Consider the following 24,185-nt stretch of genomic DNA (forward strand, 5'->3'; position numbering starts at 1 on the left):
TGCCACGGCAGTGGTGATGGGGATGACACAGGAGCCCTCTGGGGCATGCTTCAGAAGCCTTGCTGTACTTCCCAGGCTCTCTGCGGCATTGATCATGCCGGTCGCACAGTCAGTGAGTCTCTGGTGGATGGACCCTTGCACCAAGTTTAACTCTTCTAGTCAGACGGACACTAACTTGGTTATGCCTTAGTCCTCTTGGTGCTCAGGAGAGCACCTCCTCCGTGGTAGGAGAGAAATTGGAACTGGAGCAATTCGTAGGTCAGCATCTTCCACATTTAAACAGAACTAGCAGCCAGGGGGTTTTATGTCTGGCTTTGAAAAACCAGTTTGTGTTGGCTCCCTTTTCATGTGTCCTGTTCTGCTGTCCTCCAGTCTCAGCCATTGTCTTGAGTGATGCTCTTCACAATGGGATTGTCTCCAGGATGAAGCACCAACATCAGAGACACAAAGATATGCAAGGAGCCTAAACCTCTAGACAGCCACACTTGATAGTGATAAAGAAGAAAGACAAAGGGCTGCTTCCATTCTGAAGGACCCTTCACACTCCAAGCACACAAGAACTCAGTGCTAGGATTTTGGGTTCATTGTTGGCAAGGAAACTGTAAGTGAATGGGTCAGTTGGCTCCCATTCACATTGTCATGAGAGGACCTCTACATAACACGTTATGCTGCCACCACTGCGCTATGCACTTGAACCTGTGAAAGGAACAGTTGTCCTCTTGTCACTTCAGAGGGTCTTCTTGGTGCTTCCACCTAAGTCAAGGACAGGCCTAAGCCTTCACGCATGTGCTATGTAATTCTGATTATATGTATACTGTTGTCTAAATGTGGCACCCATATCCTTGCACTAAAATCTTTAAATGTACGAAAAATGTATTAATTGCATAAACATTTAACAAAATAGTACAGATGCCTCCTAGCATGCAAGTGTACTTGGAACATGTAAAGAAACCCTATTTAATTTAATGCATATCATATGAAAATATGCTTGATATTGACGCAAACAAAAGCACATTTCCAAAGATTGACCACTTTGACCAGAATGCGCTAGGCAGACTACTGGGCTGTTTTTTACTTTAAATCCACAGCTAAGCGCTATTATTGAGTGCCAGTCTTGTTTTCAGTAAGGCCATATAGAGGTAGTTGTGGAATACAATGGCTCCCAGGACCGTTGCCTACACACCAGAGGGGCTGACCCTTGCTGTTGCATACTGTTTGATGAATAATTGAGATGCCATCGGGCTTAAAATATTATACAGAAAAAACGTTTGGCACTCAGTGCCTGCTGTGCTGCACCGTAGAGCTCGTAAATAGCGACACACATTTCTCGGGCTAGGAAATTAAACATAGGAAGACACAGGGGCGTAGGAGACACTAAAATTCTGGGGGGGACAGGGACAACCTTGTGCACTTTCCAGTGACCCTATACAAATCACCGCCCGTTAAACAAATACAATCGCATACTTTCGAAGTGAAATATTGAGAAAAACAGGCATGTAGTCACAGTTTGCATGTATGCTTTATTGTTATTTACATTCATATAGTAATGAGACCAAATGTGTAAAAAAAACATATATATGAATCTTGCATCTTAATGCACAAAGCAAACAAAGGCCGCTGACTTAGGGTGGGGGCGTCGTGTTTGCAAGTGCATTAGGGTTTGAAAAGTACCTGCTGCTGCATTCCTGGTCTCCAGCAATTTTCAGGCAACAATAAAAATGTGAAGATAACTTTGGTGATTAATGTTCTTTTTTTGAGAGAGATCGACTTGTCTAGTGTAAGTTTTAATTCAATAGGTCAGTGAGTTACTGCTTTTGTCTGAGATATTCTTTTGGTATTTGAAGTTTATAAGTTAAAATCCTAACATTTATCAGTGAGCTATTAACCGTCATCAAAGAGCTGCATAAAAACTTCAATGTATAGATTAGAACGTTATGATTTTTCCCCAGTCTTTCCCTATCCTAATGTTGGAAAATGGGTTCATTAGGATAGAAATCAATTCTGATTATTGAAGAGAACCCCTCCAACCATGGTGTTATGTTTTACATTCTGAGTTTGTATTTCTCTAGTGTTGCAAAGCCGCCCTGGGCACTCCCCAACTTTTTGCTGACTGGTACTGGTGGTACCTGACTGACTGACCCTGGCCTCTGCCTAAACAGCCAGTGCTATTCTGAAAGAGGCACTTAAAAATACAGTGAAAACACCTACATACACTAGGATGCACTATGGGTTAGGGTACCCCTATTATTGGCATGACCTCTCCTATAAGGCCCTAGTACATAATAGGGCAGGGGGATTAGAACTACTTTTAAGTCCCTAGAATATAATAAGGCATGGCAGTTTAGAGGCCAGCAGCCCTTTCTGCGCTTGCATGTGTGCACTGCTGAAGCCTGAGGTCAGTTTAAAAGTAGCCCTGTGTTATAGGGCTGCTTTTAAAATGCAAATTGTGCCCAAACTCGACTTTTGGGTTTGGGGAACTTACAAATTGATCAACTACAATGTTGGGGCAAAATTAAGTGGAAACATGTTTTCCACTTAACTATGGCTGTATCATATTTGCCACATAATACATCATCTGCTGCATAATCTAATGATTTCCTCCAAAACAATTTTGTAGCTCAAACGGATCCCAAATTACTAAAAGAAATGTGACTTGTGTTGCTGTGAAGTTTAGGGCCCTTTGCAAAGGTTAGTAAAGAAAACAATTCCTAAGAAAACAATTGGTCCCAGACACTCCTAATGACACTCAAATTAATACCTGTAGGAGAGTGTAGCATGCAATCAATTCATACAACCAAAAGTGTATACTGTAAAGGCACATTCAACAGGGAAATCTCATAGATAAGAGGCCAACCAAAGTCAATTAAATTGGAAACATCAATTTATTTCCCGCTGAATCATATTCATAAAATGCAAACTTAGGGGCTGACTACGATGGCAGGCGGACTTCAGTACCACCGCCATTGAATCGGGGAATGGGACCGCTGGCCTTCAAGGTGGAGGCCCCACGATAGGCATTACAATGCGACTGCCACTACGGTGTTCGCAGTACCTATCTTTTACATTGCAGCAGGTGCTGCTGGCTGCATCATCCGCCGCAAAGTAAAAAAAAAAGGAACATGTTAAATATATCGGTGCCTGTCACATGGTGCAGTGATATGTTGTGGGGCATCATAGATGCCCCCCAGGACCCATGTCTGAGGGCCAGGGGTAAAGGGGCCTGCTACGGGCCCCCAATGTCCCTTTCGCCAGCATTTCCATGGCAGGTGAACCGCCATTGATAAGCTGGCGGGTAAGGGACATCGTAATCCCTGCTGTGGTGCATGGTAGGCACCACCAGCATTGTAGGAACCACGAGCCCCTCCACCACACTGGCGGGCTCAAGAAGCCCGTCGGGTGCGTGGTGGTTGGTCTTTCCGACCGCCAGGTAACCACCCGCCATTGTAATATGGCGGGCTGTGATGCAGTCACCAATGGCGGTGGGACCGCCACCGACGGGGTGACGTGGCGGTCCCACTGCCATTATAATCACCCCCTAAATTTGGTGTGCATGCAAATCCTACATTGCCAACCCCTGGCAAGTTGCACTGCTAGTGCTGGAAAAAGGCCAATGGAGGTAATGGGTGAGGTGGACTGGCCTCAAGGGTCTTGTGACCTCAGTGACAGATTCACTGTCGATCTAGGATGTGCTTCTTCATATGCCTGCCCGTAAGACTGGAAGTGAACTGCAGTATGGATTGTGGTGGACAGGTCCACCTGCGGGTGCTAAGACACCTGGGCTTCTAAGGTCTATCGGGCCTTCGAAGGTGTAGCATCGGAATACGCTCTGTCAGGAGTGTGGTATGGTGAACTGGTCATGAAGGTCTGAACATGGTTCTCCAGTTCCAAATTCAGCAGCTCTGGCCAGAGTGCCACATTCTCTCCCACACTGAACACCATACTGCCCCACTGAGAGAAACTCGCACTGCCTTCAGCACAACTCAATTGTGCTGTGACTAAATTCAAATTATGCACTAGACAACAGTAAAATGCTGCCTGAAAAAAAATGAATAACACCCTGGAAAAAGCAAACACTCATAGGGAATGCAAGAATAAGCAAAGCATGTGAACTGTAATTAGACAAAAAACATGGTTACCTTAACGGTTTTAAACTCATTATTCAGAAATCAGTAAGTGATTTTGCCTGAAAAGTTCAAGACATGGCTACAGGACCAGGAAGGGACCCCTTTCAATGTCCATTGCTTATATCCTTTCAAAATGTATGCAGTTTGGTTTAAAAAAGACCACATCCCCAAACACAGAGCCGCATTTTATAAGCTAAAATGATTAAAAAGTTGAAAACGATCATATTAAACGTTTCCACTCTACCCATCAACCAGGTATTGCAGTCCCTTTAGGAATGGCGCACTTACCCACCCTGGGAAAACAATGTTGTTCAAAGAAAGAAGATAAAAAGAAAGTAGCGCTTTCACTGGCAAACTCTGTAAAGTGGCGCTAATGTGTGTGGGTGTAAATAACAGTCTGGCCTGTCTGCTGTCCACTCTGTATTGCTTTATTTAGGTATTTAACTATTTTTTCTCTCCATTCCGAGGTTTTTCTTTTCAATAGAAAACGGTCAGAAAATGAGGACATTTACAGCCCAAGTGTTCAGCCTTTTTTGGATCAATTTCACAGGGGAACAAATAAAGAAAAGGAGAGGCAAGAGAGAGTACCTTAAGAGCTGCCTCTTGAAATCGGCACGTAAGCAGGAGCGAGACAGAGACAGAAAGAGATGGGGGATTAAAGAGAGGGGGGCAGCCGCCAGAGGCAGATCAGGAGTAGTGGACACGGTCCTTGCCATGAAGGAAAAGAGACAGCGTTTATTTGTTCTCCGTTCTCTGCCCTTCCCAGAACGGCTGAGCCTTCCTGCAGCATAACAAAAGGCAGAGGGCGGGTGGCCTCTGACTCCAGGCAGGTCAAGTGCAGGGCCATTAGGTAGCGCTTTCGCGTGCTAATGGCCCTGCAATAACAGCAGGGAGAGAGGAAATTCCTTTGTCCCCTCGTCCCCCCACTCTTGTCCCCCGTGTCCCCCCCACTCCAAAATCTGGGGGGGATATATATTCCCCGCGTCCCCCACACTTCCTACGCCCATGGGAAGACATTCATTATTATTAAGCTAAGAAAATTAAATCTTGGTAGAAACTAAAAGTTATCAAGCTTTGCTACATTGGCAGAACTGCATCTTTGCAGAGATGGACTACTCTGACCATGGCTACAGAGTCAGGTTTCACTTGAAAGCTGTCAGTGAGTCCCAGAGTGCGGTCACATGCAGGTTGTTGTTGCAAAAGGTAATACTGGCTGTCAATTACTGTACCTTAAACACATAGCTGAAACAGGATGACTGAAAGCAATAAAAAGGATGGAAAGAATAAAACGATGGCAAAATAAGGTATTGGCACACCAACCCTGGCAAAGAAATGCATCACCTTTGAAGTGGATGTACACATGTGATCAGGAAACATGTGCCACTCACGATGCAAGAGAGTGAACAGTTGTTGGATTGAACCATGGGATGTGCTCTGGTGAGCGAAGCAAAACACAATTGATAGAATAGATCAATGGATGAAGCAGGCTTACCCATGGGCCCTATATTTATATATATATATATATATATATATCTATATATATATATATATATATAGATATATATATATATATATATATATATATATATATATATACATTTTATATTTATGATTTTTGTTATTATGTAAGGCTGGCGAACAACTAAAACAGTCTTTAGGCCAGACCTAAAAAATGAACAGAACAGCCACCCGGAACAAAAAGCCTTGTTATGGTAAAATAGCTACGAAACTTTGCACTTTTTATGAACATGAAATAAAGAAACACATTATCTGCACTGCACAGCCCAAGGGGCTTTGTATTTTCTGGGCCATTTTTGTCATGCTTTTACACATGACTGCAAAATCAATGATCTTAAAAAAAATGTAGGGGGAAAAAACCGATGCTTAGACTGAACTAATCTCAACTGGCCTTCCTGTGTGATAAAAGTTTGAGAACTGTCATCATGCTGTCAGGGAAAGTTGAATATCTTGTTATAGATGTGTTACTTAGAATAGCACCGTGCTGGCTTCATTATCTACATCTCTATGCAACAAGATGTGGCTGAGAGGCATGATTTCAACATGCAGTTAGGAAGGAAGTGGAAAAGAACATTAGAACATTCGCACGCGTCTGTGGGCAATGCATTCTGTGGCTGTTACAAAAACTGTCGGTGGCAAATAATTCATTTTACCAAGACTCTGTCACAGTAGCTGCAGAGCACAGAGGAGGAATCGGTTCGTTACCAGTAGCCCAGTGGTAATTGAGTGTGAGCTTTTAGAGGTCCAGTGTGTAGTGAGTAATATTGCCATTTGAGACTTTCTCAGCGAAGGCATCAATTATGTCATTTAACATGTCCTGAGTGATGTAATTAATATGTGAGGTCATAAGAAGTTCATGACAGGGGCACATTAAACTATAACTACTGTATTTCTGATATATATATATATATATATATATATAACAAACAAGATGCGGGTCCTTCAGGGATCGGTCCCGTCGCCAGGTGATGCGTCAGCCGGCAGAAACCCAAGCCGGCAACAATGTTCGAAATTTTCTTAAAGTAACGACGCACACTCAGGAATCCATTGCAACCACAGAGGTTTATTAAAGTGAACCGCTACGCGTTTCGACACCAAGAGTGTCTTGATCACACGATTTTCACAGTGATTGATGCCGTGTATATGACAACAAGAAACATAGAAAAGGTACTACACTCGTAGATCTCAATACTGCCCCGTTTTTTGGCAGCCATCTTGTAAGTGTAACCACAGTAAGTGTTGTCTGTCTGAATGGATGTAATCTCACCAGTAATATTTACAAATTGACACAAATTAAAACATACTTGATGAATCATGATCACATAATGTCCTATTAGTGATGAATACACGAACTAAAGTAGGATTACAAAATTAAAAAGTTGACAATTTTGTACATTGAAAAACGTCTAACTCATAGTTAACATGATTCTCAACTCAAGTCAATTGTGTCTAGGATCTGCAAGTGCAAATTCATGTATAGCATCTCAGACTTTAGGATAATATTTACAATCAATATTGTAAATGAACTCGACAAGTGTCAGTTTTACAGACAATAATGAAGTTACACACAAAGTTGAGCAGGCAAGTGCCCTAAAAATTCTCTATAGGTTATCCACAAGTGATGGACCCATCTCAATAAAGGCGCCCTAGTGGCTCTAAGCAAGATTTCACATGATTCTTGTTTGTAAGACCTCTAGCAGTCACACACGGAATATAGTCCTGCACAGTGAAACATGGACCAAAATAACAGTGAATAAAGTTATAATTGAAAAGGTAAAAAGTTTTTACGTCACTTTACTCGATGTAGAGTGCCCTGGTGATTCAGCTGAAGAAAAGGGTAGGGTGCCCGTGAAATACTAAACCCAGAATGCAACAAAAAACAGAGCACACAGTTAAAAACATATTAAAAAGGCAGCTTTAGAATATGTTTCAATATCAATGGGAAGTGGTCAAAGGTTGGGCGAACCCTTTTTTCTCAGGACCACCACCTATGGGCATTCCACCCCCACCGAACATGAGCCAGAATTACACACATAGACCTCCTTTTTTAGGGAGAGGCCAGATCAACAACAAGGCAAGAAGAAAAGGAGTGACCTGGGACGATCAACAGTGCCAGATCCACACCAGGAGCATGACAAACACGAAACAAGGGACCAGCGCAACGACCTCATCTTCAACCTAACTGACATGACCTTAACAAAAGAACAGGTTGATATTTTGAACAAGGGCCTCAGTTACGTTCCCACTCCCCCTCTGGACATTTTCAAACTTCAATGCGAGATGGCCGAGTTTTGCAGGAAGATTAAATTAAAAGCTTTCTTCAAAGATCAGGAAGACTCCATGAGGGAAGGCGACACCAATCTACGTCGAAAATCCACGTTCTGTCCACTTAACCATCAGGTCCCAGTGGAAATTCTAGCCTTTGAACAGGCAATAATGCGAGAAATAGAAGGTCTCAAAGATCAAACCAAAAGACCCTTCATGAACATATCCAGAACCGAACAACAAGCTTTGGATTCATTACGGAGAAATGGCAACCTAGTCATAAAACCTGCCGACAAAGGCGGAGGAATCGTACTGCTCAGCACGGAAAACTATGACCAACAATGCCTAGACCTTCTAACAGATAGGAAATTCTATGAAGTGATCACGATAGACCCGACAGAGAGATTACAGAGAACCATCGCACTTATGGTGGAAGAAGCAGAAACAAACAATTGGATTTCAAAGACCGAGGCAGACTTCCTACTAACTCGCACACCTAAGATGCCTTATTTCTATTCACTACCGAAAATTCATAAAGAACGAAGACCACCACCAGGAAGACCAATAGTCTCAGGGATCGGATCAGTCTTGGAACCTTTGTCCCAGTTTGCGGACCATTACTTACGACCATTGGTACAACAGACACCCACCTATCTCAAGGATACGAAAGACCTCCTTAAACTACTACAAGACCAACAATTTTCATCAGACAAGATGCTCCTAGTTGGTCTGGATGTAGAAAGCTTGTATACCAGTCTTCCACAAAAAAAGACACTAGACACTTTGGAAGAACTATTATTCAGTCAACAATGGGACCACAAAACGCCAAGACATTTCATTCTTGAATGTTGCAGACTAGCCCTCACCGAAAATCACTTTGAATACAATAACACCATGTATAGACAACGCCATGGTACTTCCATGGGAAGTACCTACGCTTCATTATTGTCTGTAAAACTGACACTTGTCGAGTTCATTTACAATATTGATTGTAAATATTATCCTAAAGTCTGAGATGCTATACATGAATTTGCACTTGCAGATCCTAGACACAATTGACTTGAGTTGAGAATCATGTTAACTATGAGTTAGACGTTTTTCAATGTACAAAATTGTCAACTTTTTAATTTTGTAATCCTACTTTAGTTCGTGTATTCATCACTAATAGGACAGTATGTGATCATGATTCATCAAGTATGTTTTAATTTGTGTCAATTTGTAAATATTACTGGTGAGATTACATCCATTCAGACAGACAACACTTACTGTGGTTACACTTACAAGATCGCTGCCAAAAAACGGGGCAATATTGAGATCTACGAGTGTAGTACCTTTTCTATGTTTCTTGTTGTCATATACACGGCATCAATCACTGTGAAAATCGTGTGATCAAGACACTCTTGGTGTCGAAACGCGTAGCGGTTCACTTTAATAAACCTCTGTGGTTGCAATGGATTCCTGAGTGTGCGTCGTTACTTTAAGAAAATTTCGAAAATTTCGAATATATATAGACTTGAGCGGCTGGCGGGGTCATAGGTTTACGGTAACGTTAAGTCAACGCAACCGACACTAACAATTAGTGTGTTCCTACCCTGACCACATTGTCTCCACAGCCCAATGGGGTTGTGTGTTTTTGATTTACACGGCACCACACGTTTTTAGGGTGCTGTACGTGTGGCTACCATTGACACCTCTTAGAGGTTGTGGCCACCACCAGAAAGGTGCAGGTAGCCGTATATATTGGTCCTGAAGAATTGCCCTTTAATTAATATCCAGGCAAGAAACATGTTGACCTTTTTATTGTTGTAGCACATATCACTCATACACCTAATGGTGAGAGATGTGCAGATTGTTTTTAATCAGGGTGTTGACCATACTTTATTAAATTTGTTTGAAGTGGATCACCTACCCTGTTTTAGTACACTTACCTTTCACTCCACTTGCACCTACACTAGTTATATTAACTAACCGTTTTCCCCACACACCTCACTCACCGGCGTTTGGAAATAAAGATCTCCGACAGGAAGGCCCCCTTGGGGTGCCTGATCGGGCATTGCACCGCCGGCCCGATAAGGAGCAAAGACCCGGTGATGAAGCAAGACACCCGCTTGTTGGGTGTGTGAGGGTCTTCATTTCCAGTAGGAGTACCTTCTACTCCGCTTAACTAGACCATTTTCACACCATCACCTTGGGACCTAGTGATTCTAACACACACTACGTTATTATTAGGAACGGCATACCCTCTTGTTAAGAAGTGGAGAATTTACGGCATGGCATCATGCCAGGTGAGCTGCAGGAGAAGGGTAATCCTTCAACGAGTCTTTTTCTCTCTGGATTTTTCTTCTCTTTTTGAAGCACAGGAGCAGCAACATAGTCGTGGTGTCACCAGGGCTTTAAGTGGAAGCTTTTTAAATATTATATACAAGCCATAGTTGCAGCTTATTTATCATATGCAGCTAACAACCATTGACAAAGCCAATAGTAATGACTTGTTGTAAGTATGTTCTTACTTGTTGTATCATATATCTGGATGCAATGACAGAAACAGAAAAATACAAGTCGGCAGCACACTATGCTAAGCACTGATTTTTAGCTTACATGTTCTCAAGCCACGCCCTTAATTACATTGGCCACGCCCCTTTGAGAAACCCCCCCCAGATTTTTAATCCCACTCAAAGCCATGCTTGTGTGTGTGTGTGTGTGTGTATGTGTGTGTGTGTGTTTGTATATATATATATATATATATATATCACAACCCCAATCCTACTTCCCCAAAGAAGAGGCACGCACTCCGGTCTGTAAGTACGGGGCTGATTTAATGTTATTTCAGGTCACCCTCGACCCCGCAGTAAAAAGAGACGCGTTTCGCCTGCGCAGCAGGCTTTATCAATCTAAGTAGCACCAACATTTCAAAGATATATATAGCCCTCCCACTCCTTCAAATGTGAGTAGACATAGTAAAAAGACTATGTGCAAAATGTCACTGGCAAATCACAGCTAAGATTCACTCAGTACCAATAATCCAAGTACCAGCTAATGTATAAAACTCTCGGCATAATACATCATTAACATACTTTGCTGAATAATTGTAAACGAATAACTCTTCTGCTGTGTAATGACACAGAGAATAGAAATTACATCTACTCGTTTTAGGTGGAGGCATATAATAATCAGATGTAGTGCCACTTCTCTCATTGCGTTTTGCCCTGTTTGTATATCAAATAAAAACTGCCTAAATGCAGTACATAAAAACGAGCTGCTATTATTATACACAATGATTTGCAACACTTGCTGTGCCTAAAATGAAAAGCAATAGACACAGCCATCCTGTTGTAACCGACTTGTCCCGTTAGAAATAGAGCATGACCTAAATTGCAACATGCAACATGCACTCAAGGACAAACACACTGATGGCATAACATTAAAGGGTGGTCCAATGTCCATGGCGCTTCGATTCTGCTATCCCACGGAGCTACAAGACCCTTTGTTGGCCCTGGAATACCAAAGTCCGTTGGTGTATGCCAACAGTGAAAGTGCGAATTTGCAAATGTTCCTTGGGTTGCTGTATCTAAAACAGGTGCTTTAAACTCAGTCCAAAGTCACAAATAGGGAGATCGGAATAGTATCACACAACCTAAATATAGCAACAGCTCGAAATGTAATTCCATAATGGGCATATCATATGACAGCGGGGTAAAAAGGCAAACATCGCATTAAAAAAAAAAAGCCCCTCTCTATCGACATTAAAGGCATACAATGCAATGTTTGCAAAATTGTGTGTGGCGTGGAAACAGCAGAAAGTCAACGCGGCCTTGAGGCCTGATTACTTTTGTTTCCTGGTGCTGCCTTTATGACGCCTGAGACAGCAAGGGGTAGCACGGGCTGCACATGGGGCCCTGAACAATGACCAGGGCGCCAGCTGCTACTCCAGGCTACCCCCAGTTGAGGTCCATTGTATCTAAGAATAGCCAGAACCGCCTGTCAGGCTACGCATGGTAACCCAGTCCGAGGAAAAATGTAGGCCTTTTGTGCCGCATAATACACCTCACCGCATACCACACACCACCACTGGTCAGTTCAATATCATTGTTACTTTAGATGTTAATGACAATACATTATGAGGCTTAACAGCTAGGTTGTGTGCAATTCGCTACCTGCAACACGGTGGCTCCCATTCAGAAATCAGTGTGTGCTCTTAAATCAGGCTGACCAGCAGAAATGGCAGGATCTACAGGGCTAGGCACTCAATGCAGCAGATCTGTGTACTTCTGCATACCTGTATACCATAGCTGCTTTCCATTGCATGGACCTCATTCCCAAGAAAAGGATTGGAAGTGAGAGGCTCAATGCGTGATGTGCCTTGAGTTGGTGAATATTCACACTTTTTCGAGTTTGTTTGCACTCAAAAACTCTTCTCTTACCGTTTCCCACCCTGCACTGGTCGGAGATTTGCTCTTGTAGAATTGAACTAAACTCGCTACCCACGTGGGAAGTGGAACAACACTCCATCAAAATTGCTAAGGGTTTAGAGGAAGCAATTTTTCCCTGGGGTCAAATGTTTTGGAGAAAAAAACACAACTATCTGCAGTAGAACATATGGGCTGCCATTGCCGCTATGCAGAATTGTACCGTTCGCACAATACTCTACTAGGAAAATAGCAACACCCAAAAATGTCTCCTGATATTCTTGGTGGCACACCTGTCGTATTGTGACAGTTTTACAGCCAAACTACTGGAAATGTTTTTGAATAGGGAAAATTCATAAATCTGCATGATTTATGATGGATTCTGTTTGTGAATTGGGAAACAGAAGAGATGCCAAGTCAAGCTGTTGACTCTTGCACACAAGGCCCTACACAACCAAGGACCTGCCTACATGAACCACAGCCTGAACTTCCATCAATCATGGAGAAGACTACGCTCCACCTCCCTTTCTCTCCCCGCATCTACCGAAGCAGAAGTGGTTGACGCTCCTTCTCCCACGTTGCAGCAAAGACCTGGAACAGCCTCCCCACGAACCTCCGGACCATCACCTCACTTCCGGAATTCCAAAGGCCCCAAGACCTGGCTAATCGAATAAGCCTCCAGGGCCTGCAAGCGCCTGGATACCCTAGTGGGTGATTAGTTGCGCTTTATAAATCCTGATTGATTGATATGTGTTGGCCCTGATGTAACACTCGCGCTCCACTACTTAGCACAGTTTGCCAAAGTCCCACCCACCTTATCCCGTTGTACCTAATCTCATGTTCTTTGGCTGGTAAGTACTGCAACAACGTTTTAAGTCGCCTCTTGGAAGGACACTTACATAGAATCCCGCTGCACTGATATGAAGGACTAAAGGCTCACTGGTCAGTAGGCTAGACATGGCCTCTAAAGTAAACAATGGGGATCGTCCAGAAAGCTGGGACACAATGGGTCAGCAGTGAAAGGTGGCCTGCAATGTGAACAAAATGTGACAAAGATTGCATTCTATTGGCTACATATCGGAGATGGCTTTCAAGAAAAACAGTAAGAAAAGACTAAATGGAGAAGTGCACATACAATTGACCAAGTTTGCGTTGCAAGTAAAACCATCAGAATTATTTTTAGTAAAAAGCTTGAATATCATTGGTTTCCGGTCAGTTTCGACTATCAAGAAAAACATGCTATTTTTGGTACTGGAGTGTTTGCATATCATCGGATAGGGGCCAGTTACGGCTTGCAGACCATCCAGGAGGCCCTAAATGATTGCTGGTGGGCATCCCATCCATGGCAGAGTGTAACTAAAAGCAAAGCACGTGCTGAGCAAGGACACTGTTGACCACAAACATCATTGAAGAATAACTGAAAAAGCAATCTCAGCTGGGTACTGTGGGTAATAGAACATTAGCTAACATTCTCTACATATTAAAACAAGCCTGTGCTAATTCAAATGGATACACAAACTCGAAAACTAAGCATGTAATTGAAGTATATAATTGAAGTCGTACATGTTAATTTCATCTCAAACCAAATGAGGAAGTCTTGCCAGATAATTCCATGGCAGATAGGCCCATGGCAGGATGGAGGACTTGTTTGTCCTTGGTAGGGTCCCTCTAGAAGCTGCATCATGGTAACACTGCTGAAGATCCATAGGGTCCAATCCACTTCTCATGAAGTTTAATTGAGGAAGTCCTGGCTGTGTTGCATCCCTCAAGCATCATTAGTGAGCACACATTGAATGATCACTATTAGCAAAGTTTGGAAATAATGGCTGATACTGTGAGGGACGTATCATGATGGATTTTAATGGCGCAGTGCAGAGGCGTGCGCCTTTACCAGCCACCTGCAGGGTGAATGAATTCACGTTGCTGAGTTAGAGCTTTATTTTCAGATAGTGCAGCTCGGGAACGGTGAGCTAAGTGTGCCCTCTTCGGCCTCCTTCCAGCCAGCATTTAAAACTGAGCCTGCTCCCCAGATGACTTTCAAACATGGCTGAAAGCAGCTACAAATATTTTCGTGCGGGCACTGCTGTTCTGCGCCTCCTGCCGTTCTAGGTCATTAGTGTGCCTCTGTTAACCAAGCGTGGTTTGTTGCTTCTGATAATTGCTAAGCATCTGCTGAACTGTTTTTCAAAGTTGCAGAGATGGAGCGAAGCATTAACTGGAGCACACCCTGTTAAAACATCGAATTCAAAATATCCTCAATACAGAATTTCAAGAGAGCATAGCCCTCACTAACAGAAAATGAAAAGAAAGAGTGAAATGATGCCAGCATTCCCGATGATTATGCTCAAAAGTTGCAATACATTCAAAGGAACAGAGCGTAACATACAGTGATGCTGCAGAAATGGAAAGCTCTTCAGACAAACATTATCTCCTGGGTGTCACTCAGTGCCTGGCAGGGATGCTGGTAGGAATAAAGTTAGGGTGCTGGCTAACCAGTGCTTAATTTGTATAATATTGAGTGCCAGGGCTCTGACCAGGAGGTCACTGCAGCTTGTACCACCCAGCGCCCTTGTCATCGGTGCCAAAACAGCTACTAACCATCTCTCTCACATGCAAATGCGATGGTTCAGATCATTCCAGGTCCCCAGAGCTTAAGGAATGGCTGGGGAGGCAGATATTAGTATTTTTAATGTCTATTGAATTCATAAACAGCTGTTGTTCTGCTCATCTCTAAATTAGATGAGCAGCACCACCATGTGGTGGACTGTTCTAAGTATGGTGTTGACAATTAGGTGCCGGTGCTGATCACCGGAAAGCACCGGCTCAAATTAAGCACTGTGGCTAACCACAGTGAGTAGTACCAAAAGGACAAAGTAGACCATGGCGCTTGTAGGTGTGAGCGTCCCTGCTCACCACATGACCAGCCCAGAGTATGTGTAGTACAGATTGTACAAATGTCACGGTGTCTTACGTACTCAGGCAGTTCTGGAAAGGCTAGATAGTTGTTCAGCTGGCCTTTTATTTGTTTTGTGAGAGTCCTCAACCCTCTCTGCATATTTAATAGTTTGTAGGATACCCTAAAAGAGAATTTATTTAAAAGAAAAGTCCACAACACTATTTAAGACACAATACGAAGCGTGTCTTTTTGTAAAGTTTATGTGAAAAATGTATATGTAGTGCGCTGCTCATATACATAAAAGGTACTGTTTGGTTACCATTCGGGTTGATGCATTTTTTTTGCCAAAATAACTACATTCTATGACATTCTTTATATTTTTTTGCATTCCTTGATAATTTTTTCTTTGCCTTTTTTAGTGCACAGCATTAGCTCCTGTTCATAAATCCATGTCGTCTGCAAACTTATTCCCACTGCCGATACAACTTTGTAGGTCATCTGAAACAACAAAAATTGGTATGAAGCAATTAGACGCGTACTGACCGGAAGCTGACTCAGCATTTGACTCGCATACCTCAGAATGTGATGTCACATTGGAACTGCTAATGGCTGCACTCAGATCTGAATATCCAGAAGGAAAAGCTTTGAAAAAGGCACAAAGAAGTTGCTGACATGAATTGCGACTGTAATAGAAAAGTAAATAGAAGCACTTTATTAAAAACGTAACTCTCAAATTTAAAAGCCAAAAGGCATAACACCTGCAATGGAAGAAAGTAAATTAATTTGTTTACATAAATAAAATAAACGTACAAGGGAATTGAGGAAAGCATTGTACATACTGCCATCCAGTAGCCTGCAAATTCAAAGTGTTTCTAGCAATAGGAAAGTCCCCCTAAAATATGTTTGAGATGCGAAAATTTGTGGTAAAACCAGATCAAGCGTCGCAATCGAAAAGCATGCCGAAAAGTAACTCCAAGCAATATTTAAAATTGTAATGCTGAAATGTAAAAGGCATAAATCCCGAAAAAGAAGAAAGTAAATTAATTTGTTACAAGAAAAAAAATACATGTTCAGGGGGATTGAGGAAAGCTTTATACATACTGCCACCTACTGGCTTGCAAAAACAAAGTATTTCTAGTTATGGCAAAGTACACAATACATATGTTTGAGATTAAAAAATGTGTACTAACACCAGATAAAGTGCAGCGATCGTGAAGCGAGCACCATGTTGAGGATGAAAACAAAACACGACCACTGATGAGATGAACAAAACGTGCACTAAAACCAGATGCAGCGCAGCGATAGTGAAGCTTGCGCTGCGTTGAGAATGAAAACAAACCATGACCACTGATGGGAAGTGCTCGTACCAATTTAAAATAAGCCAGCGCATGAAGTAAATATGAACACTTCCCACTACACGAGCATGGGCAGGTCAACAAAAAGAGAACTCCAAAAGCATGAAGAGTAAGAGCATGAGTAACAGAGGCAAGTCCATGTGGGAGGTTATAAAGGTGCAAAAGGTGGGACTAGCAAGCCATTTCAACAATCAAATGCTAGAATTTATGAAGGGCAGTAAGAGGAGCCAATAGAAACAAGCATTTGCAATGCAATAGGTCTCGCATTAGCGAGAGTTTAAGCTATTGCCATTGTAAATGACAATGCCTTTTATTTGTGTTTTAAAAATCAAAACATAAATAAAAGGCATTGTCATTTACAATGTCAATAGCTCAAGCTCGCGCAAATGCGAGACCTACTGCATTGCAGAAGCTTGTTTAATATTACTGCTGCTGAAAGGGGAGCTGGGGTTAGCTGCTGAGGTTGCTGCTGGAGGAAGTAAGGACACCAGGTTGGGGTTTGCGTGAAGTATTAAGAAGTCTCGCCCACTCAAGCTAGGGGACTTGACACATTTCCCATGTGCCTATGCTTCGGACTGAAGGAGTCGGCATCGCCTCACTACACTAACTGTAATTGAAATTGTAATGAGATTTATATAAATGTTTTGAAAATGATTCACGCAATGGCCGCTAGGTGGCGATAACAGATAAGATAGCAGTCCCTTCTATGGTCCCCTGGAAACACACCCTCTTAAACAATGAGGATATTATCCGTGTTATGTATTCATAACGTGAAATTGTGGCATTTAGATTATATTTTTTCATTTATTTTCTTTTTATTGAGCAGGATATACAATGAAAAAAAACTCACTAATGTAGACACTAAATAAGACCTTGTGAGAGAAAGAAGATAAAACAGTAATGAAAGTTAGAAAAAAATACATATAACGCAGCAAATGGTACAGACCATTCCCACGTTCCTCTATGAAAGTTTAAACGCCTCTGGGTTTCTCAATTTGATTTCAATATGTAACACAGATATAGCTCCTAATAACAGTATTGCTTTATCAGCATTATCAGACTAAATCTAGGACCTACGGTGTATCAATACTTGTAGTGCACAATCAAGCCATTTGTGTTTTAAATGATCGACAGCGGACGCCATTGCCCCGGGCTGCTTAGAAAGTGAAAGCGCGCAAGGCACGCTGAATGTTGCAGGAAAGCATATCGTACCTGCCAGCCACGGCCCGTGGAGGGAGTTCCGTGGGGCGGTAAGGCGGGGCGGGGGGTTCTAAAAACCGGAATATGGATAATTGCAGGTAAGTAAACAATTAAATAAATAAAACGAATTTCGTAGCGCGTGCTGCATCGCATTTGATGCAGCGCGCGCTACGAAATTCGTTTAATTTATTTAATTGTTTACTTACCTGCAATTATCCATATTCCGGTTTTTAGAACCCCCCACCCTGCCCCTCCCCCGCCCCGTCTTACCGCCCCACAGAACTCCCTTCCACGGCCGCGGCTGGTACCTGCAGTAGGAGAAACTATTTAAATAAAAGAGTGCTTACAGACTAAAAAAGACTCCCCGTGTAACAACCGAAGTTAAAGGGCCAGTACTCATGGGAGGTACGAAATGAAGACAAGACAATACTAAGGAGGGACTAACAAGCCTATTAGCTAATCAGAAGCCAGCATTTACGAAGGACAATGACAAAAGCCAATGACAAATATGGGCGGAGAGTGGGCAGGGCTTCTATTGCATGCTCCAATACAGCATGGCTCGCAGAGCAGCGCATGCACTGCCCAGACTCGTCCTAAAAATGTGAGGTCCTTGAAGCACATATTCCAGATACAGTATGCCTAGCAGAGCCACGCATGTGCTGCCTAGGCTCGACCTAAAAACTGGAAAAAACAGGCCTTGCTTTGACATATAGGAACTAGGGTGGGGCTCAGACTTTTGGCATGGGTGCGCTATGGTAAAGGGCTCCAACACGGTTGATGTGTGTATCCTTGTGGCAGTAGAAATAGAATACAACCACTAGAAAGGGTCGATTTAGCTGGATTTTTTTTCTTTTTTTAAAGAAGAAAAAATGTGAAAGATTTGCAGGAAGTTCTGAATTATCCATGTTAGCGCCTTCACACACTTTTAGATTTAACCAATCTGCCTACTTATGTTTTGAAAATAAGTATTTCTTACTTTTTGATGGTTGTGTTTGCCAGGTAACTAATAATATTCATTTATAGGAGTTTATAAAACATTATTTAAAATAAACAGGGTTCACATAATGTTGCTTCCTATGATATCATCATGGGTAGGAAGCCATGTGAAATCTCTTCCCTCCTTTGATTCTAATGACATGATCGCTGTGGTCAGCATGCCCTATACGTGCATTTAAACATTTGAGACGGTGACGCAATAGTTTGTATTTGCAAAACCTCATTCAGTTTGTATGGCGTCTCATTTTACTTTTTCTTTCAGAAATTGCAGAGGGAGACCAATCCTAAACTTTTTAATGAAACTATAAGCCAGGTGTTCGAGACCATTTCTGGAGATTCCGACCTTCCGGAGATCAGTCCATACAAGTGTAGAAGATGTGCTGTGGTAGGAAATTCTGGCAATCTGAAGGATTCGGGCTATGGAATATGGATTGACGGCCATGATCTTGTTTTGCGGTGAGTTAATAAGCGTTGTATATATTGTTGCTTGTTGGCTTCTAAAAAGTGATGATGTGGGAAGACTTATATGGCAGCAATCATTAGGGGTGGGTTTGTCAACAAATCACACCTCGGATAAGAGAGAGGCTGGAAACTGAACAAGTATGATAGGATGCACAGCACAAAGAACACACATAGTGTAACAACACACGAAAAAACACGAAATACTGCACAAAGCAATGAGTGAAAGAAACTGGCTGAATAGCGTATTCAAGTGAATGAGATAGCACTGGGGTATGAGAAAAATAACAGAGTGCCTGCAAATCTTTTTTCCAATTTTATAACGAATTGCACGTTTAGTGCCTAAAAAGAGAACTTTCACCGAACACACACCGCGTCGTTCTAAAACAATTACATTGCTGTCTCTATAATCACATATTTTCTTTTTGCAACAAGTTACGATAGAGAATTGGTAACCCGAATAACAAATGGCTATAGCTGAGCTGTAAGCCATTGTTCAAACAAAACCTACAGACAACTGGGTGGAGATTCTCTATTGCACTATGTCCCACAGTCCCATCTGCAGAGGAAACGGGTTTCTCTTATAATGGTCTCTACAAGTGTAAGGCAAGATTTTGTCCTTCGTTGATGGGATAAATGCATTGCATAGAGATAGATGTGGGATAGAGATATTTCGCAATGTAATAATTTTAATATAGATGTGTATGTTTTGTTCTTGCTCGTTGTTTGTGAATCAAAATTATATTGTAAGGAAAATTGAGAACAACCTCTTTCTCGATTAAAATCTTTGACTAGGTTTTCAGAAGAATGTTTCTTTCTTTTCCATATCCGTGAATGAAGAATGTGCATAGTTTCAAGCATCAGTTTTAGTTTCAATGTTCCACTTCCCTCACATATCCTTTACATCTTTCCATAAATAGTGGATTCAACAGTGCAGTCACCAAGGCAGGGATATAATGCTTTAGATTTCTTTATTTTGACCTCTCAAATATATTATGACCACAATAGTGAAAAAGCGACAATTAACACATATTACCATTAACAATTACATCAAGTAATTTGTGTCGGAGGAAACACATATTCCAATGTTCAGGCCCTGATATTGTCTAATATTGCATGGAAAATGCTGTGCTCGTTGGTTTCCATGCATGTGTGCTGCAACCTCCTGAGTCCGTATTTAATTTAGCATCTTGGCTGCTCGCCAGGGCCACCATTTTAATAACGTTTCCCAGTTGCTTGCCTTTCTGGCTCCCACTTACAGCCCGCGTCTTGCTTAGATGGGTTTCGGATATTTGGTGATGGATCAGCCCAGGTTCTAAGCAGATTACCAAAAGACAAAGGGGGTAATTTAGAGTCTTGCAAAGAGAAAGCACCCTTTCTCCATCTAAAGGTGGGAAAACCACTGCCTCTCGGTTTGCAGAGCCTCAGGCTCCTTTGCTGTTGGAAGCCCTTGCACTGGTGGACTGTCGGCCATTAGTTCACAGTGACGGTCACCTCACCCTATTTATACCAGAGCATTTATCACTGCATGTTCACTGCCCAGGATCTCCATACTAATGCAGACCAACGGTTCAATAGGGCGGACCTAAAAAGCAGGGACTTGACCAAATTACAGACCAAAATCCAAAAGACCATTCTTGGGTGTGCTCAATGAAAAGCATGGTTCTCCTGTATCTCCAGCCTCATTAAGCAACCAAACTTCTCTTTGTAAGGATACAGAACTGTAAGAAGCATGAACTTGGCATTCATCTGCACTGGGAGGACCTCAAAGCACCACCAATTCGAATGGACATGCAGGACAACTCTTACTGTCATCATTTAAAGCTAAAACACCAATTGCTAGTACAAAAATGAGAAGGCACAGGAATGTAGGGCATGATTCTGAATTTGAAAAAATTCTACCTCATTGAGAGAGTGCAAGTTGTCATTATCACACCCTTCTACCCATTCACCCCCTCTCAATGCTCCACTGTCGCACCACTCCTCTTTAGCACATAGCCGACCTCACTTCCAGACCTTGTCATTTCAGTATTAAAGCAATACATCACGGTCAAAATATCAACCTGCAAAGCTAATGCATACACTACATCAACTACCACAATATCATTAAGACAAGTAGCTGTGAACCTACATTTATCTATATACATACGTTCGCACCACAGAGGTAGTCGATATAGTGGATGAGATATTTTAGAAGGCTGGTACTTCAGCCGCAATGTTGTAGCATATGACCATCGGCTCCTTCAAGATTACCTGCTATATCTAGGTTGATGGTACCTAGATCATCCTAAAACTCAAAAACCTTGAGGACTTGGGGAATGCCTGTCAGAAATATAACACTGGATGCTAAGAAACCATCTTAAACTTACCTAAAAAAAACACGTAAATACTCGAATGTGGTACATGGCACAACTATCATCCTATATTCACTTGCTGATCTGAGCTAGGACAGCACTAGATACTTCAAAGACTTGAAGAACCTCAGTCTGATCATAGACTTAAACTTCTCACTCCAAACCATCATATCATAATAACCAGAGATGCTTTCAGTACTTTGAAAACTCTGAGGTGTCTTCCCTCATGTAGGCCTTTCTCACTGCATTCCACCAACAATAGCCCTAGTGTTGTCATGTCTTCATGATGTAAATGCCCTCTGCATCAGTCTTTCAAATAATCTGAGTGTCTAGCTACAACGAATCAACAATGCGTAGTCATACAAGCCCTGAGCAGGGAGAACTACATTAGCTAGGTCCCCCAGACCCTAGGCTGGCAAATACCAACACAAATCTCTTTCACAGCCCACTGCATCACATTGCAAGTGAGCCAGAGCACAGGATCTGTCTTCTTGCAGAGAAATATGGTCAAATAACAGTGGTGGCTAGTGACATTTGAAAGTGGTGGGCCTACTGGTAGATGGCAAACAATTTTGACTGATTGATTAGATTGCCTATGAGATTTTCAGTAGTAGCCAGACTGCCAATGAGTACAATTGCCAAGATTTCTACTGTGTCTACATGTAACTGAACACATACCTCTGCAACATAAACATTCATGTGCTGATATTCATCAGTTGTTGAATTGGAACCCCTATTCAGTAAAATACAACATGGGTAGACTTCTTACACAAAGAATTTACATTTAATCTGTGCAACATGCACTTGGCAAGACAATTACAGTCATGGTGTGTTGCGGAATTATTCCCGTTCCACTGATTCCTCGTTGACAGCTCGATCCCTGCATGTGTGTGCTGAGCAGCAGTAGCAGATGGGAGTCAGTAGATGGCCCAACTCTAGAAAGTATGGTGAGCCATCCTCGGTGAGGCTAATAGAACTGGGAAGGTCTTGACCTGAATGGATACAGCTTTCATCTGAAGTGCCTTTAACAGATATATGGAAAGCAAAGTGAAGCACTGGCTTTCTCTGATGCTGAACCTTCTGTTTTGAGTGTTAACAGTTCAGTTTGCTTGTTTTCTTCCCAAGAAATGTTATGACTTAAACACACAGATTTCACTGACTCACCTCACTGAAAACATGTTGGTGTCATCCTAGTAAAATCCTCCAGCAAGGCCCCTGTGAACCAGGCCTGAAAACCTTCACACATAACTAGTTGTTAATTTTGCTATCTGTACTGTAGTGGGCAGCCTCTTAGCTAAGGGAATCGCACATTAGCCGACTCAGCGTGGAAATTTACCTGAGCAAGCTTTGAGTGTAGTAAGGAAAAGGTGAAGATTTGAAGAAGAGAGGGAAAAGGTAACCTCTTACTTCCAGTCCCTGTCCCAAGTTTATTAGCTTTAGTAAATCTGGGAATGCGCCAAAATCCATGGGTGGATGCATAGGAACACCTGGGTGAATTGATGAGGGCATGGGTAGTGCCTGAATGAATGAATGAGTGCATGGGTAGTGCCTGAGTGGAATTCCTCCCAGACACAGTGCAATGCAACCCAGCACAAGGGGCTGTGTTGTGTTACTTTTTCTTAACAAAGCCATGCAAGGCATGCAAATTGCCCCTTGCGTGGCTAAGTTAAGGACTTGAGTTGCCTTGCAACAATTTGCATCATGCAAGGACAATGCACATCCTTAGTAAATCTGGGCCTCAGGTCCCGGCAGATAGTCCAATGATCTTCCAGAGGAGCATAGGCCATGGCTTCCAAAACCCTGGTGGAAGACCATCTGCTCTATTGAGAGATCATCGCCTCCCAATGGGGACATTTGTGTTGTGAAGAGAGCTCCTTAACAGCACTGAAGGTTTGTAGACAGACAGCCATGGTTCAAGTGCCTGCTAAGCAAAGTTATTGGGTTAGAGAAACCAAACTCCCAATGCATAAATTTGTTTTCACTAAACAAAAGAAATGGTTTTGTCAAGCATGGAGTTTTCTCCCTTCACGTCGGGCCATTTAGCATTATCCCTCTCCTGTTCACTATGCATCACGTGGCAAACACAGGCAGAGAACATAAGTGACAGCTGCCATGCCCTCAATAGGGTGGGATAGACCACCAGGCCAGAGGTTCCTTCAACTTTAAATAGAGTGGGGGAATCACAAGTTTGTATCAGCAGGAGCACAGCCGGTTTCCCACAGCCTTCCTTCTCCACCAAACTCTAAATAAGGCCCCCGTTTCAAACTGTATAGTCGAAGGACAAACTTCAGATCCAAAAATGCTTAAATCATGATCAAGCCCCAAATTAAAAAAATGCCTTGGAAGAAGCTCTTTCTTTTTTCAGACATGCACACGCCGGAACTTGCTCAAAAGAGAAAAAGGGTGATCAACATCCATCTAGAAGCAGAAAAGCAAGACCTGACTGTTCCCAAACTCATGACTCAAAAAGCCACTGCATCAAGTTTCCACAGCTCCAGTCTAACACCTGACACCAAAAAAAGCAACAAATGCATTTTTGTGTCTTTTTTCTAAGAATAGGAAATGACCATGGAAATGCTATATGTTGATGACATATTCCACTTATTCATCCT

The 24,185-nt window shown here is 42.4% G+C and overlaps 1 protein-coding gene across 2 annotated transcripts in view; it reads left to right on the forward strand.

Moving 5' to 3' along the window:
* The window catches only part of ST3GAL1 (ST3 beta-galactoside alpha-2,3-sialyltransferase 1), a 219,334-nt gene that overhangs the window by 122,523 nt on the left and 72,626 nt on the right, over positions 1-24,185 (forward strand). For both annotated transcript variants that reach the window (XM_085604882.1, XM_085604883.1), the window contains exon 3: positions 19,023-19,216. In XM_085604882.1, coding sequence (XP_085461008.1) covers positions 19,023-19,216 — 194 coding nt within the window. The remainder of the gene's footprint in view (positions 1-19,022; positions 19,217-24,185) is intronic.

This window comes from Triturus cristatus, chromosome 5_1 (genome assembly GCF_964204655.1).
Source record: "Triturus cristatus chromosome 5_1, aTriCri1.1, whole genome shotgun sequence".
NCBI lineage: Eukaryota > Metazoa > Chordata > Amphibia > Caudata > Salamandridae > Triturus > Triturus cristatus.